A 22,140-nucleotide genomic window follows, 5' to 3' on the forward strand; every position below is an offset into this window, starting at 1 on the left:
GAAAAACAAGCAGGTAAAAAATATTCATAAATGCAACAGCAGAATATAAGTAAAAGCATTTATTTACAATACACACTAAATCTCTACACTCAAAAAACAGGAATAAAGTGAAAAGTGTTGATCCTCATGTTTGAACATCAGTGACTCTGAACTCTGGTGAAGTTAATGCAGCGGCCCTGGAGACAAAACAAAAGAGACAAAAGATTTACTGCCAAATGTAGTAAAATATCAACCACAAATTGAATTTATTACACAGTGGCATGTTTTGAGTTTTTAAGCAGAATATGATACAATAAAACCAGAAGTGATGCATGTTATTTGCTAATTGATCTGGATTAGCATAAATGCAAACCATCAGCAGTCTACAAATCAAGTAAATTTGAATATAATATAAAGGAACCATTTGACTTTTTAGCTTCATGCCTGAATCAGGCCGATTTCTTATTTTGAAAATGCAGTGACAAAATGCATCTTTTCTTCATCTTTTATTTTTTTTGTAATTGATTTTTAAGTCCAACAAACACGACCCGTAATACACTGCTAACCAAGAAAGAAAGAAGAAAAAGAAAAAAAAAAAATACATATGTATATATACAGGTGTATACATGTAGACCTACACACATACACATATAAACATGCAAAACAAAAATCCCACCACAAACCAACAACTGCTGCATTGTATTAAGAGAAAAAAGAAGGGAAAAATAAATAAATAAATAAATAAATAACGCATATAAATGAAGGACATTGCCTTCTGGGAACAGATGAGTCACAGTCTCTGTTCCTTCATCTTTTTTTTTATCATTTCACACAGAGGGACACGATATGACGATAAATCATCAGCATTAGATCAGTAAATATGGTGAGAATAAAACAATCCTAAAAGAGTGGAGGTCTGTTTGAGCTGTGTTGGATGATGTCTGTTGTAAGCGTTCACATTCAGACTTATTTACAACAACTGAGTTGGTGCAGGAAGCTGTTGGGTAGATAACAGACAGTCCAGCTGGAAGTATTCAAAGTATTCTCTGTTTTCTTTCATCTGACATAAAGTTTCATTGTTTTTTTCTTACCTTGCCCTGAGGTGTTGGCCTCATGATTGCCACTCTGTCGTACTGTCTCCTCAGTAATGCCAGCAACGCATCAAAACGCCCCTGAAGGTCAAGTCAAATCAGGTTGAGTCAATCGAAAACAGAACATAAAAATTCAGATAAAGAAAGGTAGAGAACAGGCATGTCACATGACTTACATCTACGTTTCTTCATTATAAAGGAAAAGTAGTGATAGAAGTTTCTCACAAAGCAGCAAACATCACCTAATGCAAAAATCCTTTACCGTAAAGAATCGTGAGTCTCACCTTGATGGGAGTGTACCATTTGGATTGTAAGGGGGGGCTGTAGACTGGAGGAGGTCTCGGTGGGGGTCGGGGTATGATGGGCTCCTCCACTTCCTCTGGCATAGTGACCACTGCGTTTTTGGCTTTCTCCAGCCGTGACCCCTCCTCTGTGGAGCCCTTCTGTCCCCACCGCACCTAAAATAAGCACATGGGTGCAAATGACACATATCTGATAGTGGCAGCATGGCAGCCAAATGGTTAGAGATACTGAACTCACACAGACTTGATCTCCACTGTGTGTGTTCCTCTGCACTTGGTCTTAGTCATTAAATGATGTAATCTGCCTTTGTGAATGCTGGTAAAAAATAAAGTAGAAGGGTCAATCAATGTGAGCTATGAATGTTTATATGATTACCTCCATGCGTTTGATTCCTCCAGCACCTCTCCCTCCATAGTATGAAGCGTCCACTGTGGGCCACCTATGTTTGGGTGAGAGATCCTCTTCCGGCTCCTTAAACAAAATAAATGTTAATTAAAATAAGTTAATAGTGAGCGCCAAGAATGAAACATTATTAGTTCAGTCTCTTGTGAACCTTTTAAGTTTATTCTGTTAAAATTCTAGCACAAAATCAAATACTATTTCTATGCAAACTGTTTTAAATGAGTCACCATGAAGCCGCATCTGGATGAAAGTGATTCAGTACCATTAGTGCCATAAAACCTCCACTACTACAGAGTTTTATTCAAGAACTAGAGTAAAGTATTTTTTACCACATTATTGTCTTAATAGCTCATTTCACTCGTTCTATTCAGAGTCTTGATGGAAAAAAATGTTTAGTTAAAAAGAGGCATGTTCTATAGCATGTCTTAACCTCTTCAGACATTTTTCAGTTCTCCATGCAACTTGGAGGTCGGTGAAATCCCTACTCTGCATCTTGAAAAAATGTCACTCCAGTCACTGCTAAGATGGCAAAGTGGAAAAGCCAAAACTTCAGACTCAAAATGCTACTGCTGAAAAACAGAAACAGAAACATGTTTTTTAAACCGTCTTTGGTCTACTCACAATGACAGGAGGAGGAGGAGGAGGAGGGGGGCGAGATGGGGGTGGGTCTCTGATCACCTGTAAGAAATAAGTGGGACTGTTACTGTGGAAAAAGCCTGGGTCAAACTGCAGCACTGCACACACAAGAAACACTTGAGCTTGTTGGCTACATCCATAAACAACAACAATAGCACTGAATTATGGTTCGTGCTTCCACAAGACCTAAATTTGAGTTATACTAGCAGATACTTAGACTCACCACAGTGCAGCAAAGAGGCCAGAACCACCAGAGCAAACCCAGAGCCAGTGACAGCAGCAGAGCCAACAGCAACCAGAGCACCCAGGTCCCATTAGACTGCAGCGAACCAACACAGAAATCAGCTACACACAGCACGCGATTCATTCAATGCTCGATCCTTAACAAATCCCCTTCTAACCTAAAACAGAGGAGATTTTCGGCTCTATATTATTGATACTTACACATGTTGTGGCGTAGATGGTGACGGGAGTGGAGATGTAAGATTGTCCATTGTTCATACTAACCAGCACTTCAATTGATCTGGAATGATCACAACATAATCACTGAAAACAACATCAGAGGCTTCAGTGTAGTGGAGAGATGTAGTAGTGGAGATGCATCCTGCAAGTTTTATTAAATTAGCCAAACTACTATCACTTATCTTTGTTTTCTTTTTTCTTTTTCCCTATTATCGATTGTTAACCCATTGGTCGGCCTCTTAATGAAGTAAAATAAGTTAAACAGGAGCGACTGCCTTTAACCTGTTCACCATTGCTTCATTTTAAGGGGCTTCATTGTCTTAGTAACCTTGTCAGCTCCCCTGCTGACCTTAAGGATTATGAGTGCCAAGAACAGTGACTCACTGAAAAAGGAAGTCATTGCCATTCATGTTCTTATCATATTTTGACCAGATTTCCTTTTTTACCATTAAAGTTTACAGTTAAATCGTATTTGTTTGCTGCAGCTGGGATTGTTTCTGCTCTGTCCCTGAGAAATTATATGATCAAACTATGCATGGGAGTTTCAGTACAGAGGGAGTGTTAGAGAGTGGGTGAGACATGATGGAAAGTGAGAGGTGACAAAGACACAGAGAGAGAGAGACAGAATGCTGTTTGAAGTGGGTGATGTTAAATCAGCTTTGGCTCACTCTCTAAATGCCACAGAGATATTCTGGTCGGACTGGCTTCATTTCATCCAACACTTTAAGCTGCTTGAGCTGTTCACAGATTTTACTGTAAACATTGTTCTTGTTTCTCTCTCCGTTAAACATACAACAGATTTCTAACTTCAGTCTGCTTTTTTTTTACTTGCAGCTTAACTATATTTTCACACATGGTTATAAAAATTTTATGTATGTGCAAAGGTCTATGTGTGTGTGTGTGTGTGTGTGTGTGTGTGTGTGTGTGTGTGTGTGTGTGTGTGTGGGTGTGTCTGTGTGTGTGCTGACTTACTGTCCAACCTCATGCAGAACAGGAGCTGGACACAGCAGATAGCCATCTCTAACTACTGTTGGCTTCTGGTCTGAGAAGAAACAGAAAGACACACAAACTCTAAAAACCGTTACCACCTATAAAAATTGAAATTATACAGTTACAAATGTAAAGTAACAAACAATTCAACAGTAAATGGAAAACAAAAACACATGACTTTGGTGTTTTGACTCCTAAAATGTGTTATATCATCAAAAAATTTTTTAAGTATATTTTTTGGGGCTTTTTATGCCTTTATGATAGCACAGTAGAGACAGACAGGAAATGGGGAGGCAGAGAGAGGGGGAACGACATGCAGTGAAGGGCCGTCCGATGCGGGATTCAAACCGGGGCCGACTGCAGCGAGAACTTTAGTCTCTACATATGGGGCACCTGCTCAACCAACTGCGGCACTCGACGCCCCAATGATCTAATTTACAAATTATCACCAAGGAAATATGGCCGACACGATTTTACATTTCCTGTGTGTGTGAATGAAGTAAATAAATCAATAAATACTTCTTAAACTTTTATTGTTTGTTAGTGTTGCTACCTGCAGAATCTATTTTAACAGAAATTTATATTCAAATTTCTATTCAGTTTTCTAATTTTCTCCATCATAAAAATATTCTAAATATGAAAGCCAGGATCAAGGAAGGAAAATTCAAAGAAAGAGAGCGATTGCTAAAGGAAAAATGGAAAAAATTCCAGTGGAAAATATAAAAATAAAAAAGCAAAATGAAGGAAAAGGAAGACTCGATACAGTCATGTGTTATTTTTCCATGTCCTCCCAGTGACACAGCTCACCCACCCTCCCCTCCATCGATCCTTTAATAGACTAAGGACAGTGAACATGTCCTCCCTCCCTCTGCTCAGTCTCACAATGTCTCCTCTGTTCTCCAGCTGAAGTCAATAAAAAGCAGCCACTGTTTGTCTCCGGACGTCACGACTCTGACTTTCCACTGCAGCCCAGAGATCTCAGCAGTGTATCACATTTCACTTCATACATGATGTTATCCCAAAGTACACTGCAGTACCATGTGGCAGCACAATTTAGCATCAGTATGAAGTGAACCTGCGACGTCAGTTCCCGGCAGTAGGTGCATCCTTAGCGTTAGCATCCAAAAGCTAACTGTATATCAGCCGACTCCTAATGTACAACTGTGTAAGTCATGAGTGTGATTACTGACTGTATGTGTTTTGATTGACAGTAAGGAAGCAGAGTACGTTGTCTGCTCTCTTGGATCCGCTGAAGCCGCTGCCCCTCAGCACCACATTGAAAGACTCTAGAAAACATTAAACACAGTACACGACTATGACACTGCACTTAAATTTCAACAGCAACAGCAAACATTAAAGAGAAAACATGGTGATTGAGAAAATTAAAGCCAATGGTCTACAGCTGTGCTACACTGTCGCGCTTTGAGCAAAAAGATGCTAATGTGCTAAGGACCATTAATATTTGAACAAATTTCACAAAATAATTGATTTACGCCATAATTTTTTTGCTACATTATTATATTCAAACATTACAGAGACAACAAACTCTCCCCCACTAACTTACCGTTCACACAAACACTTGACGGCTCTATTGTGAACACATCTGTGCATGACTGCTTCAGAATCTGTGTGGGGATACAGATAAATGCAGCAGCTCCAGTGAGAGGTCTCTATTCACACTGCATTATGTCACACTCATACTGTCTGCCCATTAATGTTGTTATATGTGACCTCACCGAGTTGACGATGTCTTTGAGGGCATGAAACCCGGACAAAACTGGGAAGACTTGCTCTGTGCCATCTGCTATTTCAGCAAGCTGTGTCAAAAACAAAAAGAACCACAGTTTACCCGCCTTTACATTCACTTCATTTCAAGATTCTTCCCCCTTGTTTTGGTTCAGTGCTTCAGCATCAATTAGGGAGGAAAAGCCTGTTTCTGGGAGATGAAAGCTCTGGACAGCTGGCTGCAGCTTTCATCTCCTGCTTTCATGATAGCAGAACAGGAAGCTCGTCTGGCATTATTTAATTAGAGAGTGAGGTAATTGCTTCCTCTTCAGACCACAGAGTAGGCTCGGTCAGTAACCAGGCAGAAGATCACTTGCACCCGTCGACTCCTTAAGACTCTCTGGTAATGAGTTATGAAGTTTTCAAGTCATATAGTTGTGCTTATTAATGTTTATTTTACAATGTAATGATGTGATTAAGGCTGCTGCAACAGCAAAACAAACAACACTAATGCAGGATTGAGTCAGGGCAGGGGTTATGCAACCACGGATTCCACTCTAAATGAAATATTGCAGTATTATATTACACAGCAAATGTCATTACTGTTTTTTCTTTTTACTGTAAATTTTATTAAGGATAATTTATGACCTGATGTTGAATATAGAAAAGATCACATATCATAGCAAACACTGCAGACCAATTGTTCTTAACCATTTTTGTTTTTATGGGATAATACTACTTACTTTATATTCTGTTATCTTCTTATTATCTTATCTTTTTATTCATTCCAGTCAACACAGTCAGCAGAAGACATTTGAGTTCATTCTTATTCTGCATGAAAAACAACTTTGAGGCGACATTTGGTGTCATCCTTCAATCCAGTGTTTTCATTCCTAACACAATACTCCCTTTCATGGACTTGACACCTGCACAGTAAGAAATCAAACTCTCTCCAAGGATATGATAACTCAAAATGTGCTGCCTCATTCCATGTTTTTTACATAAACCAAATGCAGCATAAACCATAAATTAGAAATCTCTACCCGCTGCCTGTTGTTCTGTCCTTAGGAGGATTCAGATGAACTCAAACAGACTCAGCAACAAGGTCAAGGTGTGTTAATAAATCTGACTCAACAACAACAGCCTACTGAAGTTCTGACCATGACCTAACACACACTGACACACACACACACACACACACACACACACACACACACACACACACACACACACACACTGATACGTTTGTACACACACAGAAAGACAAATAAAACCCGAAGCCAACGGTATCAGTGACAGGGAGACGTGTTCTTTCTCACAGTGCTGCCTGGCAGAAACCACCAACAAGACGAAGTGAAGAGAGAAGAGTAAAAACATGAAGCCCTCCTACCTGTTTGTGATCAAAGTCCATGACCCCGACACAGTACACTCTGGCTCCAAACCCTCTGCATTTGTCAGCCTGGGAAGCATGATGCATAGAGAGCTGTGAGTGAAGTTTTGCTTCTACTGACAAACAGTAAACCCCAGTTATCAGTGAGGACGTCATTAATAACAGACCACAAGTATTTTTGCTTTTGTTATAAGTCGTGTAATGTAAATCAACTCCTGTATATTTTATACTGCAGCCTACAACTACAACTTCTCACAAGATATGATAAGGTTTTAGAGTGATGACCGTTTTGCTTCTTCCATGCAGTTTCCCCTCATGCCACATGATACAAAAATCAGCATGTTCACTCTTGAAACTTTCATTAGTGTGTTGCAACTTAGTAAAAACAACGGAGTGATGTGAGAAGTGTGTGAATGTGTCAGTGTGTTTGCTTAAACAACAACGATTTCATGGTTGACTGCTCAAAATCACATTCATCAGCCTTTTTGTTATGTACTTTAATAGAAACCAGTATGGTGTCCATCTATTTTCCTCACTAGTTTGTAGGTGTGTGTGTGTGTGTGTGTGTGTGTGTGTGTGTGTGTGTGTGTGTCTATGAGATACCTCTTGTACACTTAGATCAAAGGGGTAGACCTCCAGCTTGCCATCAGTCAGAATGATGATGATGGTAGATGATGGCGAAGTTTGTGCCTTCATCTGCTCCGACACCTGATGACAGCATATTCAGAGGAAACTCTTCAGTCTTAACTGCACAATCAAGGATACGCACATAGTGAGCACATGTGTAGCTCTAAAAGGATCAAGACACAGTCTGTTGCCAGACTTCACTGGAGCTGCTAGAAACAACACATTAGAAACAACACTTCACTAATTTAGCTTACAGAATATACCAGTATGTGACAATATACCTGGGAAAAATCCACAGCAGTCTTTTGGTTATTTAAGTATTTTAGAGTAGATTTAACAAACTCTATTCTACTCTATCAAAGCATATTTAGTAAGTTGATTGTTTTAAAGTAAAACTTTAAGTCTCATTTTCTGTTGAAAACAGCAAATCTGTCTAAGTAATATGTGTCCTGGAAATTAATCACAATGTTTGATGAGGCCTTCATATGAGCGTACCTACCGCTTTCATGCCTTCGTGCATGTAAGTTTCACCGGCAGGTTTGATTTGGCTCAGCTTCTTCAAACCCTCATCTATTTTGGACCTTTGCAGCCAGATCATAAAACAGGGACAGCACAGTGTTAATAAGGTCAGATAAGAGCCCAGTTTCTATATGAGCTGGTTATCTGTGTTGTTGTTTTTCAGAGAGGAGGAGGATGATGAAGATGGATTAGGGAGTCAGGCAGAGAAGGAGAAAGAACGATAAGAGAGGGAACTTTACCTGTCTCCAGTTAGTGGAAGTATTACAACTGCTTTGGCTGAGAAGACTATGTAGGAAACCCTCATCCTGGGACTGAAAAACACAAACATACACGAAACTTATGAATGTTATCTGAAAATATAATAGTCTGCGAGGGTGTAAACACCAAGAGCAATAGGACTGCATGAAATACAGTGATAAGATGAGATGAAGCAAAACATGAGATGACATAAAATTACATTACATTATTCCATTACTTTTTGGGAAGGTGTTCCAAGATGTTAGTGCATGTACAAGTACTAGTGCATCATTACATAGCTCTATGTGCACTTTTGCATCTGTTTCCATTACCTGGTTAAATGCACCATTGTATTTCACTGTTATGTCATGTTATGTGAGCGCAGCACATCATAATAATACATGACACTGCATGACATATTACACATCCACATATACAACACTGTAACAGAACATAACATGACATTATATGGTGCTGACGTGATGTAATAAAGTGTATTGAAACACAGGAAAATACTGTATATGACATGATTTGACTCAGTATAACACTATTAAATCAAAACATAAATTAGCATACCACGAAATGAACGTGGCAATTACTCAAGCAGTATTTCATTTTACTAAATGTTTTCTGTTACAATTGGACTGGTCACTAGACAAACAGGGAATTGAGTTTCTGACCCCCGGCCGTTTGACTTCATCAGTCTACCCCTCAGCATCCCCTTCAACATCTGGCTGGAAGTTTTGCTCTTATATTTAGCAACCCACTGTTAAACCTAAAGATATCACACACACACACACACACACACACACACACACACACACACACACACACACACACACACACACCCTCTGCACCATTACCCGGAGGAACTTTGGAGCAGTTGGTGGCCTTGTATGAGGTATGCTCCCCAAAATAGACTTGCCCTACTTTTCTACTCACTACTACTGTTGAAATTGAAAGACCTATACTGACTCCTTGTTGTGTAAGTACTCTTTATTTTATTGATTAGCTTTCAGCTGTATGCATTTAATTTGTTTTTAATGTGTCGGGTTTTTATTGTATAAATAGCCCTGAAATCTGGGGAGGAGGGGATGAGAGGAGAAAGCACACAGAATGTACTTACCTGACAAACCTGTTGGTGAGCTGTTCCGCAAATCCATAGATCTCATCCCAGTGTCTCGCCACACTGCCTGACCTGCAAACACAGACAGCCCAAAAGTGATAGATCACTGACAGCCAGGGACTGAGAAATCAGATAGTCCTATATATAATTTAACCCCAAGCATTTGATAAAAAGAAGTTTATAAAAACAGGAGAATGTCCATCACAACATCCTTCATTTACAGGCATAAAACTTATATTTTTTTGTATGAGCTACATAAATATAGTTTTGATTATTCAATAATGAATCTGATTTCCCAAACTTCCAGTGCAGGTCTCATGCCAATGGAAAAAACAATTCACACCCAGAATGACAGCATAAAGGCAGAATGGGTTTTGGTCAGTTTATTCTCTTGTTGTGAGCTTCTTTGAACCAGAACAAACATATAACACACACATAATATATTCTGTTATTGTTGTGTCTGTGGACAACATAATAAACCAGAGATCAACTTTAGAAGTGAACTTTCTCCAAGCAAACAACCCATCCACTGATGGACAGAACAGAGAAGATTAAAAATAAACTTGTCAAACATGCAGAGAAGCAGCAGAGGAACATGTTAACTAAACACAGCCATACATGGAGAGGCTTGAATCAAAGACTGCCTCTGCACTGAGGTAACAAATATTAAATGAATATGTTGCTCTGTGCCCGTTGCCTCCTTTATTCCTCCTCCTCCAAACCACACATACAGTCTATGATACAGACACATTCAGTATCCGCACAACTCACCTGTCCAAAACAAAATAAACATCAAAAGCTCCATCGCAAGAAGCGTCGTCGCCATCATGCAGCGATGAATTTACAAAAACACTAACAAAAAGTAGGATTTGGCAACATATCCATATTCCATCCATAATCCATGCGTTTCACATCAGCCGGTGCAGCTATGAGTGCTTCATCTTCGCAGCATCAGTAGCTCACATGTTGAACCTCTGTGTGTGTAAGTAAGCACGGTATGTGTGTGTTCACTGACAGCAGCAGGCTGATAACGGAATAAACGGGGCAGGGCACACAGCTGCTGCACATACTAATGTCAAAGCAGCTGCAATAGCAACGGGACCGGACATCCCTCAGGATCCTTCAAATTAAAGAAGAGGCATAAATGTAAGAATGTAATGCATTAATGAATACTGAATATACAGTTTAGAATAAATACGTTTTGACATTCTTATTTGCTTTGATATACAATTCATCTTTTTTGTATTTATGCAAGCTCGCCATGTTTAGCCTATTTCTTTTTTTATATGTAAAGTATTTATCCATTGGGTTGTATTACAAGGAACATGCACTTTAATAAACATTGTTAGAAATGCAAAACGTATTTTTTTTTATAAAAAATGAATTAAAACAGTTAATGAAATTAAATAATGAAACTAAAGTAAATTAATTACTTGACTAGTTTCAAAGCTTTGTTTAACACTGGAGACAGTACAGCCTATATTTTCAGACACATATATATAATGTAAGTAAATATTTAAGCAGTTGGCTATTTGGAAAATCAGTACAACATGAATTCCTATTGTGAAAAATGTAATCTCACGTAATGCATTTAATGTTATGTTGCAAAATTATGAGAAGTAAGTAAGAATGTGTGAAAAAAGTTTTAAGACATTTTATTTAATTTCATAAAATATTTTCCTTCATTGTGCTTTGCTGTGCTCTTTTACTTTGAAGGCGAAGAATCTTTCTGTTGCTCATAGTATTAAAATTGATCCAGTTGCCAGAGCAGTTGGCAGAAGGATGTAAATAGTGACTGACTGACTTAACATAAATACAGAGACGAATCACGTAATGTAACTGCATATTTTGAACAATAACTATTCCTGCATTTGTTAATATAAATGTGAGGTGTGCTGCTTCCCTTCCCTAAATTAGGGTGCCATGTTTCTAGATTTTTTGTGTGCTAATGATCAATTCAGCAGAGGCTTATTACAATGCATATCTAACTTACAAACCACTCTCCCAGTAATTATCAATGCACTGTTTCCATGGCAACGTTTTTTCTGTTCAGGACAAACAAATGTATCATGTTCCTGTAAATCTATTGCAGATGGAAAAAAGAATTGAACAGGCTAACACAACGCCCTTGGTATGTCAGAGATTTGCTCCCTTGCATGACTCCGATCCAGAAAGTGGCCTCCCAAGAGCAGAAATTAAGCCGGATCCTTTGTATCTAGAGATAAACAAATCAGACTCTTGACCGTGTGATTAAACCCATTTTTTGATTGTTTGCAAGCATGGTTCTCCAACATTATAACATGGCCAAGCCCTCCAAAGCTAAACCTAATCTCTTGATTGAATATCATCAATCTGAGGCGCTCAACACACTCCAGGAGTCTGTATGTATCACTGCAAGGATGCAAATCACTCACTGCCTGTGGCTTCCTCATAAATTTAATTTCAACTCTTAAGAAGACTAAAGTCATGACAGCAAACAATTCAAATAATAACATACCAAGGTCATTGTGTCAGCAAATAGCATGTCTCATCTGTCTCAGTTTATGCTAGGCAGGGATCGCCCTTGGGTATTTCATGGATGGCTGTTATGATTTGTGTAATAAGTGCTTTATTTGAGGGTGTAGCTGAACTAGAAGACAAGGATGTTTGTGTCCCCTCCAACTGTCTGATCTATCTTTCCTCTTTATTCAAATAAAGACAAAAATAATCTTGCTTAAAACAATTAGTGTGTAAGACGCAGTCTATTAAGGTTAGTCTGTCATGTTCAACCTTTTCAATCCAACTGTCTTGCCAATAGGAAAGTCAGAACAAGCTCAAACTGCACAGCCAAACACTGTTCACACCCACATAAGTTCATTTTTCAAATTCCCAAAGTGAGAGTTATCCAAAGATGTGAAATATGATAGGCTGAATTTAAGAAAAATGTGTATAAGATGATGGTATGAAGCCATAAAGCATGTTGAATATTAAGAGCAATTAATGCAGGAACAAGATGATAAAGAATTACCGTCAAATAATGTGGAATGAAATGCTTTCCCCAAATTCAAAGCCGCTTGAAGTGGACAGTAAATGACATTGAAGACTGAGACCTCAATTTAAAACGGGATACGCTTCCTGTCAGTGCTGCAGGTGGATGGACGGACACCTGTTGCCAGAAGAAGGACTGGCTCTGTTTTGTCCATGCTAAAGGGACTGATGGCAGAAATAAGGGATCAGCAGTTTCATCCAGATATGGCAGAGATGCTCTGCTTTTACCTTAGTGGAAAAACAAAACAGAGACAAAAGCTTGAATAGTATGCGACCACAGTCAATCCCTCCATCAAATCCAAAACAAATTGATCTTTTAGGCTGTGACCACAAATCCAGACCATTAAATAAAATATCACATACTGTCAGTAAACAATCTGCATTACAATTACATTGACATCAAAAGCATGGGCGTGATTTTCATTTCAGTTTTTGGTGGAGTTGTTTTCTGGGAACCCACACCACAATAAAATACACTGTGGAACATGTAATGTTTACAGAAAATAAACTTAAATCCGAGCCTGTAAATAATTTAATTAGGATTCAAAAGATATTTTTTGCAGCAAAGTCCTAGAGATTTTTTTATAGGTATTTTAATAGTTTAAATAATTGTCTATAGATAATGCATTCCTCCATACCTGCCAGTTGGTGGCAGTAATGTACCGTTTCATTGAAGTCAACAACAACAAAGAGAAGAAGACAGGTTTGCTGGTGTTGTTCGGGACCTGGCTGTTGTATCTAATTTTATTTTACTAAAATGTTGTGCTTTTTAACGCCATGTTAGCTTGCTAGCTTTCTGGACATGGCTCCTTTACCAGAACAAGGACGTCGACAGTCGGACTGCGACTAATGGTGAGCTTTGTAACGCTGTTTTCAAACAGTTTGGCTGGATAACATAAAATAATGCCTGTCAAGGTTAGCAGCAACGTTAGCTAGCTGGAGTTTAGCCTGCTGACATGGCTTCGCAGTAACAGAGCGGTGTGACATTCAGTTCAAAGAAGTCATTACGTGTGTTTAGCAGTTTTTAAAGCTTTTATCTCAAAGCCGGGGAGACGAGGGTAAAAAGCTGTGGATGTGTTTCAGAGTGTTAAACAAAGGCATTCAAACTTTGGGATGGAGGACAGGTAGCAGCATCAGCAGCAGCTTTAGCTAGTGACATGTTAACACAGATTAATTCACGTTTTGAAGTGTGTTTAACCATCACTGGCAGTCATACTTTATCTGTTTTCTGCTCATGAATTGTCACTTGGAAAGCTAGTTTATGTTATGTTAAATACTTAACATTAGCTGAATGGAGTTAGTGCCACATACTGACCAGTTGTTTCCCTCTTCCTCTCTCCAAACTCAGCCTTACCCTCCTTCCCTTGCCTTGCACCAGAGGAGCTGAGAACAAGATGCTGCTGAAGATGCCCCAGAAGCTGCTGAAGACTGCCCACTACATAGAGCTGGGCAGCTACCAGCACTGGCCCGTACTGATACCCCAGAGGATAAGACTTTACACCTATGAACAAATTCCCCTCTTCCTCAAAGAAAATCCCTACATCACAGACGGCTATAGGGCTCATCTGCCCTCCAAGCTCTGCCTTAAGAGGTGGGAGTAAACTTGGAGAAATGTTCTGTTGTTAAAAAGGATTTTTAAAATAGGTTACATTCATGCAAACATCATCATGACTTTCATGGTTTGTGGACAATATGCTGGTGACTGTGTGTGCTCATACGTACATTTTTGTTTCTTCTCGTTGCAGCATTTTTATTCTGTCCAATGAGACAGTGAATATCTGGAGCCACCTGCTTGGCTTTCTGCTCTTCTTCTCTCTGGGGGTCAATGACCTCTCCTCAGTACTGCCAGCCTCTGGAGCTAACAGAGAGGACTACGTCATCTACGCTATTGGACTGTTCTGCTTCCAGGTAAGTTACTTGGCTGTATATACTGTATAGCATATGATGGGAAGCCTATTCTTTTAACTGACTGCATTTTTTCAGGTTTTTCCATCACTGTCAAACTAAAAATAATAACTAAACTTTCCCCTCATTCTGACCTTTTGTTTATTATGTTATTTTGACATGACTGAATGCAAAGATTTCGTTAAATAAAAGATGCACTGCATGTTGGGATTTTGACAGTTATACAGTGTGCTTCAGATGTAATAAAATAACCTTCCCTTACTCCACCCAGAGACATTACTCAGTAAAAGAAGGTGCATGAACCCGTCTATATGTGTGTGTGGCGGATTTTACTCCTTAACTAACTAACTACTACTACTGCTACTACTAAGTACTCGTTTATCATCAACATCTTCATTAGTTGAGTATCTGTATATGAATATTGGTATATGCAGTGTGCTGTGCTACGGTGTTTTAACAAACTGATTCATGCAGGTTTACGTTTCCTGCCACAGGTGCACTCAGTTCACCCTGACCTGCCCAGATGTGTAAGCTATTCTACAAGTTTGGTGCAGTGTATTGTATTATAAAGTATAAATGGTAGTGTAGTTTAGAGTCGCCCTGGCAGCTGATGAATTGTTCAATGTAGAGACGGTCTTAATTGTTTGCGTGTTAGCTGTGTATGGTTTGTAATGTAGGTTGTGTAGCTAATAATGGAATAGGAAATTTGTTAATGCAATAAATAACTAAATGAGTATATAGTGTAGTAAATGTTATCCTCTCACCTTCCTCCTAAAATCCCCCTTCTGTCCACATAAGTGCATGTTGTTTCTTGTATCTGTATCTGGATTGTCCTTACAAATCATTATTTCTTGAGGTAAGTTCATGTGTTATAGTCACAACAGGATTTCGTAAACTTTAAATCAAAAAGGCAAAAACAAAATAAAGTGTTACTTGATGAAACCAATAATGGCATCTGTGTGTGTTGGATGTTGTGAATACTAAAATGTGACTCTGAAAATATCTTTGAGTAAGTAAAGATACTGTGTGTTTTCATCCCAGGTGTGCATGTTGTGTTCAGTGGGATATCACCTGTTTTCATGCCACCGATCAGAGAAGACGTGCCGTCGCTGGCTGGCATTAGACTACGCAGGCATCTCTGTTGGCATCTTGGGCTGCTATGTACCTGGGATCTTCTACGCGTTCTACTGTAATGCTGTAGGTGTGAACATTCAAGATACAAGTTTCTGCCACGGTCATAGCATGTAGCATGTTCGAGGGTACACTGACTTTTGTAGAGCAATTGGATGAAGTTGGAAAAATAAGGTGATCCAGAATTTCCACCATTAGATTATTTTTCTTTGTCTCCAGATATAACACTAACAAAGAAACAGATGCTCCAGCTGTGATTTTGCTTTATCTACTGATTTGTTGCTGTCCTGTCTTGTAGTTTTGGCGACAGGTCTATTTGCTGACGGTGCTCTCCCTGATCCTGGCCGTCTTCTGCGCTCAGGTCCACCCTCGTTACCTCAGTAACGACTGGCGACGGATACGCATGGCCATCTTCTGCTGTGTGGCTGGCATAAGTGTGATTCCTGCATGCCACTGGGTTTTGCTCACTGGTGGATTTACGTCTGATGTCGTGCAGGCAAGGGAAATACAGTCACGCTAGAAAACAAGCAAAAGTTAAAGCATGGAGGTGTATGCTTGCACATTTTGTTTTACATCTCTGTATTCACTATTTTGCAGCTTTTTTAAGAGGTGTTACTCAAGTGGTCATGATTTTTATTGTTGCCCTTAAATGCCCTAAAATGCATGAATCCTTCCACTCCTAACTATGTAATATTTAGTCAAGAAAATCTTGTTTGTTTTTGTTTATTTAATTACATGCACAGCTGTTCCTGCCTCGCGTGATAGTGATGTACTTTATTGCTGGATCTGCCTTCCTGTTCTATGTCACCAAAATCCCTGAACGCTATTTCCCTGGTGAGTCTCTGTCTCTGTCTGGTCAGATAAGTTAGTATAATAGCAGATTTTTTTACAGTTTATGCAATTTTCACAATGTGTGATCATATAAATGCCATACTATCACAAGTGAACTGTGAAGTTATATTGAAAAAGTGTCACATTCACTTTTGACTCCAGAAAGGTTTCTTGTCTGAGAGATTGAAGATGATACTTTGTTAACAAATGCATAGTCATACCTCCAGAATGTGTGAGGTCGGTTTGTCAGTGAAGTAGAGAGGTTAGATAGATGAACTGTTCAGTTAACTGAGGCTACAATTCACAGGAAAAACAATCAAGACCGATTTCTTATGAAAATTCATGTAAGATTACTGTATATGTTTTACACATTACTGATACTATCGAGGAATGTAAAGAGACAGTGTCATTATTGCAGGGAAAAATGTTGTACGATATTATTATAGAAAGAAATAATATGAGAAAGAAAGATAAACTGAATAATTTAAATGTGATATAACTGGTATATTTGATGATGCGTAACTTATTTAGGAAATATTTTTGTTTCGAATAATAAAAAAAACAACATTTCTTAGTAACAGTTGACAAAACAATCTAATCTCAAGCTCCATTTAGTAGCTGTTCTGCAGCTTTGGTTCATCATATCACATGCTCTTTATCAGCACCAAAAAGCCAGCTGTCATGAAATTGCAGATATTCAAATTTTCAGCACTTCAAAGATGTCTCATCCATATTGGCTTTAAAGAGTGAACTGTGAACCTAAACTCACAGTCGCAATTTGTCCCTCTGGTCTTTTCATTGTCGTTTCCTCCTGAAATGTGATTTGTTTCTGTACATTTTGAAGAAAGTACAAGAATTAACAAAGACAATAGTGATGCATAAAACAATACTGTTTTTAAAGCATTTATTAATCTCTCATGTCCTAGGTCAGCTGAACTACCTGGGCGCCAGCCACCAGTTGTGGCACATACTGGTGGTTGTGATGTTTTACTGGTGGCACCAGACCGCTGTGCACATCATGCACTTCAGGCACACTCAGCCTTGCCCGACCCGCACCAGCAGGAGCTAAGTGAAACTGATCAAATAATGTTGTTTGAAGGCTAATCGGTTGTAGGTTAATAACCAGTTAAACGCACTGTTAATATTCAAAACCCTCTAACCACAACAGCTGCTGGTTAGAAGTTACTACCTAAAGGTCTGTCAAACACTAACTACCAGGAGCTCCTGACTATTAGCTGCTAAAGCTGAGTGTGATAGTAATGAGCAGCTAATACTTTCACTGAGCTGCTGGTTTCTGTTTATATGCTTGTGGCCTGGGCAGCTGTTAAAGGCCAGTAACCTTTCTTAAAGTCTCCTTTAACAGTAGTTATCAGCAAACAGTGGCTACAAGACTTAAGTTATCCTGACAAAAGGGCAATAGACCACAGCCTGTGATGTTTGGTAGTTCCAGGCCATTGGCTAGTAGTCAGAAGACCTAAGTTTACCCTTCAGGGACTGTAAACTGATGTCAAAAGTGATGCACCTGCCCCCCACCCCCCAAGGACAAAAAATACAGCATGCAACCCCTGATGTTGCATCATAACCATTAGATCAATGCATGAAGCAAGATTTTTTTTATTTATTTGTAGAAAAAACTGAGCTTTGATGTTTTTATTGATAATCATGTCCTCTCTTAGTTTAGATTGTGATTTTTGTACATCAGGAAACACAATAGCCCGTGTGAACAATTACTTTTTTGCCTGTGATTTTGGTTTATGTGTCAGTTTGTTCAAGATTAGATGCATGAAAGATCTTGATAAAAGGTGGAAAGCACAGAAAAGGTCATGACCAACAACATGTAGACACTGAATTGCTTTTCTCTGGAGAAATAACGTCTCGGTACCAAAAGTATTTGGAGCTTTTGAACAAATAGTTAAAGGTCAATGAACAACAGTCTGCAATATCTGACGAGGTGCAGAACTGATAAAATGGAAATGTGTTTTGTCTTTGGAACAAATAACGTGACACTTTAACAGCCTAACAGCATAACAGATTGGGTATCACTAGACATTTTTTTTTTTAAATTTGTGTGAAATTACCCCCTTACAGCTTGAACTCTACAGTAAAGACAGTGAAATCACATTTTTGCTGACAGTGCCACGAGCAGTAGCATTTAAGCTCTTACTGATTGGTCAGCCACCTAACATATCAGTCACAGGGATTATCACTTACCAGCTGTAGTGGCTATTAGTTGTCACTTATCACTTATCAGTTATTACGAAGTCTACCGTAAAGGCTTGATATGGGAAAATATATTCTCTACTTGATTCTGTTGTTTAAATAAGACCAGTGTAAAGTGGCTCGGGTATTTTAGATAGTTATTTTTCCTCAGTACACTTTGGGACAGTTACATATTTTAATGATAAGGGTTATGTTTGTGTTTGTTTCTACTTAATTCCAATTGTGTTTGTACTTCATTTGCCTTATAATGTTTGAGTATTTGTACTGTATACACACTTACTGTTACACTCTGTTCTTTGGTCATGAGGTGAACATGAATCAGAACAAAATGATCAAACTTAGACCGATATCATCTTTGCTGTTACACCACAAGGCCAGTATGTTTTATTTTTTTAATAGTGCGATCTAATTTTTAAGACAAGTTATGAATTCAGGATGAGAACAGTTACTGCTGCAGAGAGCAGAGCTGGAAAATGCACTGTACAGGTGCTAAAAGAAGTGACTTTATTTGCATTTTTTAGTGTGAGTTTTTATTTTTGAACATGGCCCTCATGATCGTTTCATCCCGTGATTGTGCATTTGCTGAATATCATTTGTATGATGGCACTGACTTTCGAGATGTATAATATTTATTTCAGTGCCTCTGTGAAAATATATTTTTAAACATTTTGAATGAATAAAGAATGCTGGAAAATAATATGTTATTGAGTTTGTATTTTGATAACTCCTTAAAGCTCAGACATAAGGTCGAACTTCTTGGTCACCTACTTACCATAATAATTACATTTTGGTTGGTGAGGAAGCACCATGTGTTTGGCATGTCCTATTTTCTGCTATTGACACTATTAAACAGTAGAGGGCAGCATTGATACAAAAGTTGCCAATTTAAAGAAAAAAATGTATAAGAAAAATGACTTTTTTTCATATCCCACTATACACACTGTTCACCTATTTCTCTCTAGGAGTGTGGCTCCACCAAACAGGAGCCATGTTGGTTGTGTTCTGTGGAGCTGCATCTTGCAAAGTTAAGGGTGGAGAGTTTTCTGTTCACTGTCAAGTGATTCATTTAAATAGCAGTTTGTAAACTGCACAGTTGTTAAACACAGGGACCTCCTAGTGACTTGGTGGATCAGAGATTACATCACATGCTCATATTGATAGTGACAGAAGCATTAAAGTATAAAGCCTCACTGTCCATCTTTACTACTGTGAAAAATCCCTATCTCAGTTGCTTCAGATTTATTAAAAATAATGAGGGGGGAAAGGTGTTTTTCCTTCATCTTGTGATTTAATTACTGTCTGATGGCAGTGTTGCCATCTATAATCACTTGGTTTTGGAAATATGGTGATTATGTTAGAAAATGATATACCATTATACACAGTTAGTTTCGACCAAGTAAATTGCTTGGACAAGAGGCATTTCATGAGTGCTGAAATAGAGTGTAACAGCAATGGGAATTTTACCTACATGTATCACTCCGCTTCACTGGAGTTCTATTGACCGTTAATTAGTGTCACATTAGAGGTTGATATATACTGTATGTTAAATTGCAACAAATTATGCAAAGATGAATATATTACCAGAAATAACTTTTGAATTAAATGATGTGTGGTCGTCAAACGAGGATGGAGGGAAGAAGGCTGGATACTTCAGCGCATTACTGAGGTAGCTAAAGAGATGTAGATAAAGTAGCAAGCTAGCAACCTATGTGCAGGTCAGCAAAAATGTTTTTGTGTTACTTAGCATCAGTCCAGTTGTGGAACTAGTTCTCTTTTTGTTGGCGTAGTCAAATGAATGATAAACAAACAAATCATAATCTGTTGTTGTGTATTTAACTAATATGGCGCTCGTAAAACTGTTCTATAAAAGCAATATCACACTCGAGGTCGTGATGTTGTATGGAATATCAGCACGGCCGGATATTCATTCAGTCACATTGCCTAACTGATCGTTTTATATTGGCTCAGCCGAGTTATAGAGGATGCCAAGCCTACTTACAGAAGGGTCACTCATTTTGAAAAAATTTTTGGAAAACGTTTTATTTTTCTTTTATCACCCTGCTGTGGAATGCTATTATGGAACAGAAATTTTGGTTGTTTATAGTATAATAACATCTGGTTTAATGTGAGGAAGTGAAATAATCATTTCGAGTATATACGTATGTGTATATGAATATGTAATTTACCACAGCTGTAAGGTGCTTGAAAAGTTTGAAAATATACCTTGAAAGTTTTTGAAAAGTGCTTGCATTTGACTTTGGAAAAGGTGTAAGAACCCAGTATTTAAGGTGTTTTGTTATTGTGAGTTCAGCATTTTAGATGAATTTGTGCCTCAGAGATTGATTTGTATTTTTCATTTTTTGCAGGACTATCATTAATGTTATTACCTCTGCTCCATATGATGCCATCACCCACCTCCACCCTCCTCACCAGCCCCTCACCCCCATCTCCTTCACCTCTCTAATGCTGCCACCAACATCCACAACACCTACAGTAAGACTGTTTTGTGAAGATTGTTTTGTTTCCACTTACCTTTTACCCATGCCTGAGCCTTTTATAACATTTTCTGTTTTATAGTTATCTTGTAGAGAATTCAGATGAATTCATGAAAGCCAGGATGTTGGATTAAATATTGAAAAACTATATGCGTTTGTCTGTCTGGGCATTAATGGTTTAGGATTCCATGGCACTAGAGTTTAGTGCTGGGAAACAGATTCAGATTTTAAATATTCTTATGTATTATTATTACTGTATCGTTGAAATTGCACAATAAATTTCCTGGTTTTTGTACAGTTAAGTTGTCATTTATCTTTTTTCATATTTAACACCAGCAGCTAAATAACAGTCTGTTATTGTAATTAATACAGTAGTATACAGTATATTGTAGGTTATACAGTAGCACTGTAAAATAAACAAATCGCTGAATGCGGACAAATGCAACCCTGTCCAGTGGTACCAGATTTTCACCGACAGAGGATATATTTGCCTCGAGTTTGAGCATCTGGATAAAAGTCTTCACGATTTCATGCGGGAAAGATACTTCCGACCTCTCCCTCTGAAGGAAATCAGACCGATTGTCCAGCAGGTATGTCCTACTCTGCCTTAGAAAAATTTGAAAATAGATACTGGTGGAATATTGTTGAAATTAGTATTAAATGTATGACTTTAATAACTTTTCAGCTCGCCAACGCACTCTATTACTTGAAGGCTGCTTGGATGATGCATGCAGACGTCAAGTTGGAAAACATGATGTTGGTCAACCATCAACATGAGCCCTACCGGGTCAAAGTGATTGACTTCGGCCTAACCTGTGAAGTTTCATCTGCCAGGCAGTGCTCCTACATTCAGCCCCGTCCATCCCGGTGAGTAACTGAAACCATAATTGATCTCTAAGTGGTTCATTGGTGGCTGGAAAAGTGAGTAATCTAAGAATATAAACGTCCCCTCCTCATCCATTTACTCAAATCACCAATGTCTTTGTGAGGGATTTTAACTCCAGTTGTAGTCCACCTACAGCAGCAGCCATTATTTTACCCACA

At 38.5% G+C, this 22,140-nt stretch overlaps 2 protein-coding genes across 2 annotated transcripts; one reads left to right on the forward strand and one right to left on the reverse strand.

Moving 5' to 3' along the window:
• Positions 1-44: 44 nt before the first annotated feature.
• Positions 45-10,521, reverse strand: antxr2b (ANTXR cell adhesion molecule 2b). Its single transcript, XM_023407256.2, has 17 exons — positions 10,259-10,521; positions 9,488-9,559; positions 8,364-8,435; positions 8,105-8,186; positions 7,582-7,686; positions 6,979-7,047; positions 5,600-5,680; positions 5,428-5,488; positions 5,054-5,149; positions 3,846-3,915; positions 2,856-2,934; positions 2,635-2,730; positions 2,397-2,453; positions 1,749-1,844; positions 1,355-1,528; positions 1,071-1,151; positions 45-176 (listed from the first exon to the last, which is right to left on the reverse strand). Exons 1-17 carry the CDS (start codon positions 10,381-10,383, stop codon positions 138-140), a joined length of 1,455 nt encoding a protein of 484 aa, XP_023263024.1. The 5' UTR covers positions 10,384-10,521; the 3' UTR covers positions 45-137.
• Positions 10,522-13,202: 2,681 nt separating this feature from the next.
• On the forward strand, positions 13,203-19,298 carry paqr3b (progestin and adipoQ receptor family member IIIb). Its single transcript, XM_023407285.2, has 7 exons — positions 13,203-13,366; positions 13,863-14,105; positions 14,260-14,422; positions 15,461-15,616; positions 15,849-16,046; positions 16,294-16,384; positions 17,308-19,298. Exons 2-7 carry the CDS (start codon positions 13,909-13,911, stop codon positions 17,448-17,450), a joined length of 948 nt encoding a protein of 315 aa, XP_023263053.1. The 5' UTR covers positions 13,203-13,366; positions 13,863-13,908; the 3' UTR covers positions 17,451-19,298.
• Positions 19,299-22,140: the final 2,842 nt, after the last annotated feature.

This window comes from Seriola lalandi, unplaced genomic scaffold, assembly GCF_002814215.2.
Source record: "Seriola lalandi dorsalis isolate HSWRI2012SDOR001 ecotype SW California unplaced genomic scaffold, Sedor1 jcf7180002054332, whole genome shotgun sequence".
Taxonomy (NCBI): Eukaryota; Metazoa; Chordata; class Actinopteri; order Carangiformes; family Carangidae; genus Seriola; species Seriola lalandi.

Bases quoted from the DNA above. Each gene is read 5' to 3' on its own strand.
- antxr2b (XM_023407256.2), bottom strand. From the start codon at position 10,383: ATGGATGGAATATGGATATGTTGCCAAATCCTACTTTTTGTTAGTGTT. The intron at 5,150-5,427 runs GTAAGTTAGTGG...AATGTTTTCTAG, and splicing joins GTCAAGTGTTTGTGTGAACG to AGTCTTTCAATGTGGTGCTG. The intron at 177-1,070 runs GTAAGAAAAAAA...TTTTGTCTCCAG, and splicing joins GGCCAACACCTCAGGGCAAG to GGCCGCTGCATTAACTTCAC.
- paqr3b (XM_023407285.2), top strand. From the start codon at position 13,909: ATGCTGCTGAAGATGCCCCAGAAGCTGCTGAAGACTGCCCACTACATA. The intron at 14,106-14,259 runs GTGGGAGTAAAC...TTCTCGTTGCAG, and splicing joins TCCAAGCTCTGCCTTAAGAG to CATTTTTATTCTGTCCAATG. The intron at 14,423-15,460 runs GTAAGTTACTTG...TTTTCATCCCAG, and splicing joins TTGGACTGTTCTGCTTCCAG to GTGTGCATGTTGTGTTCAGT.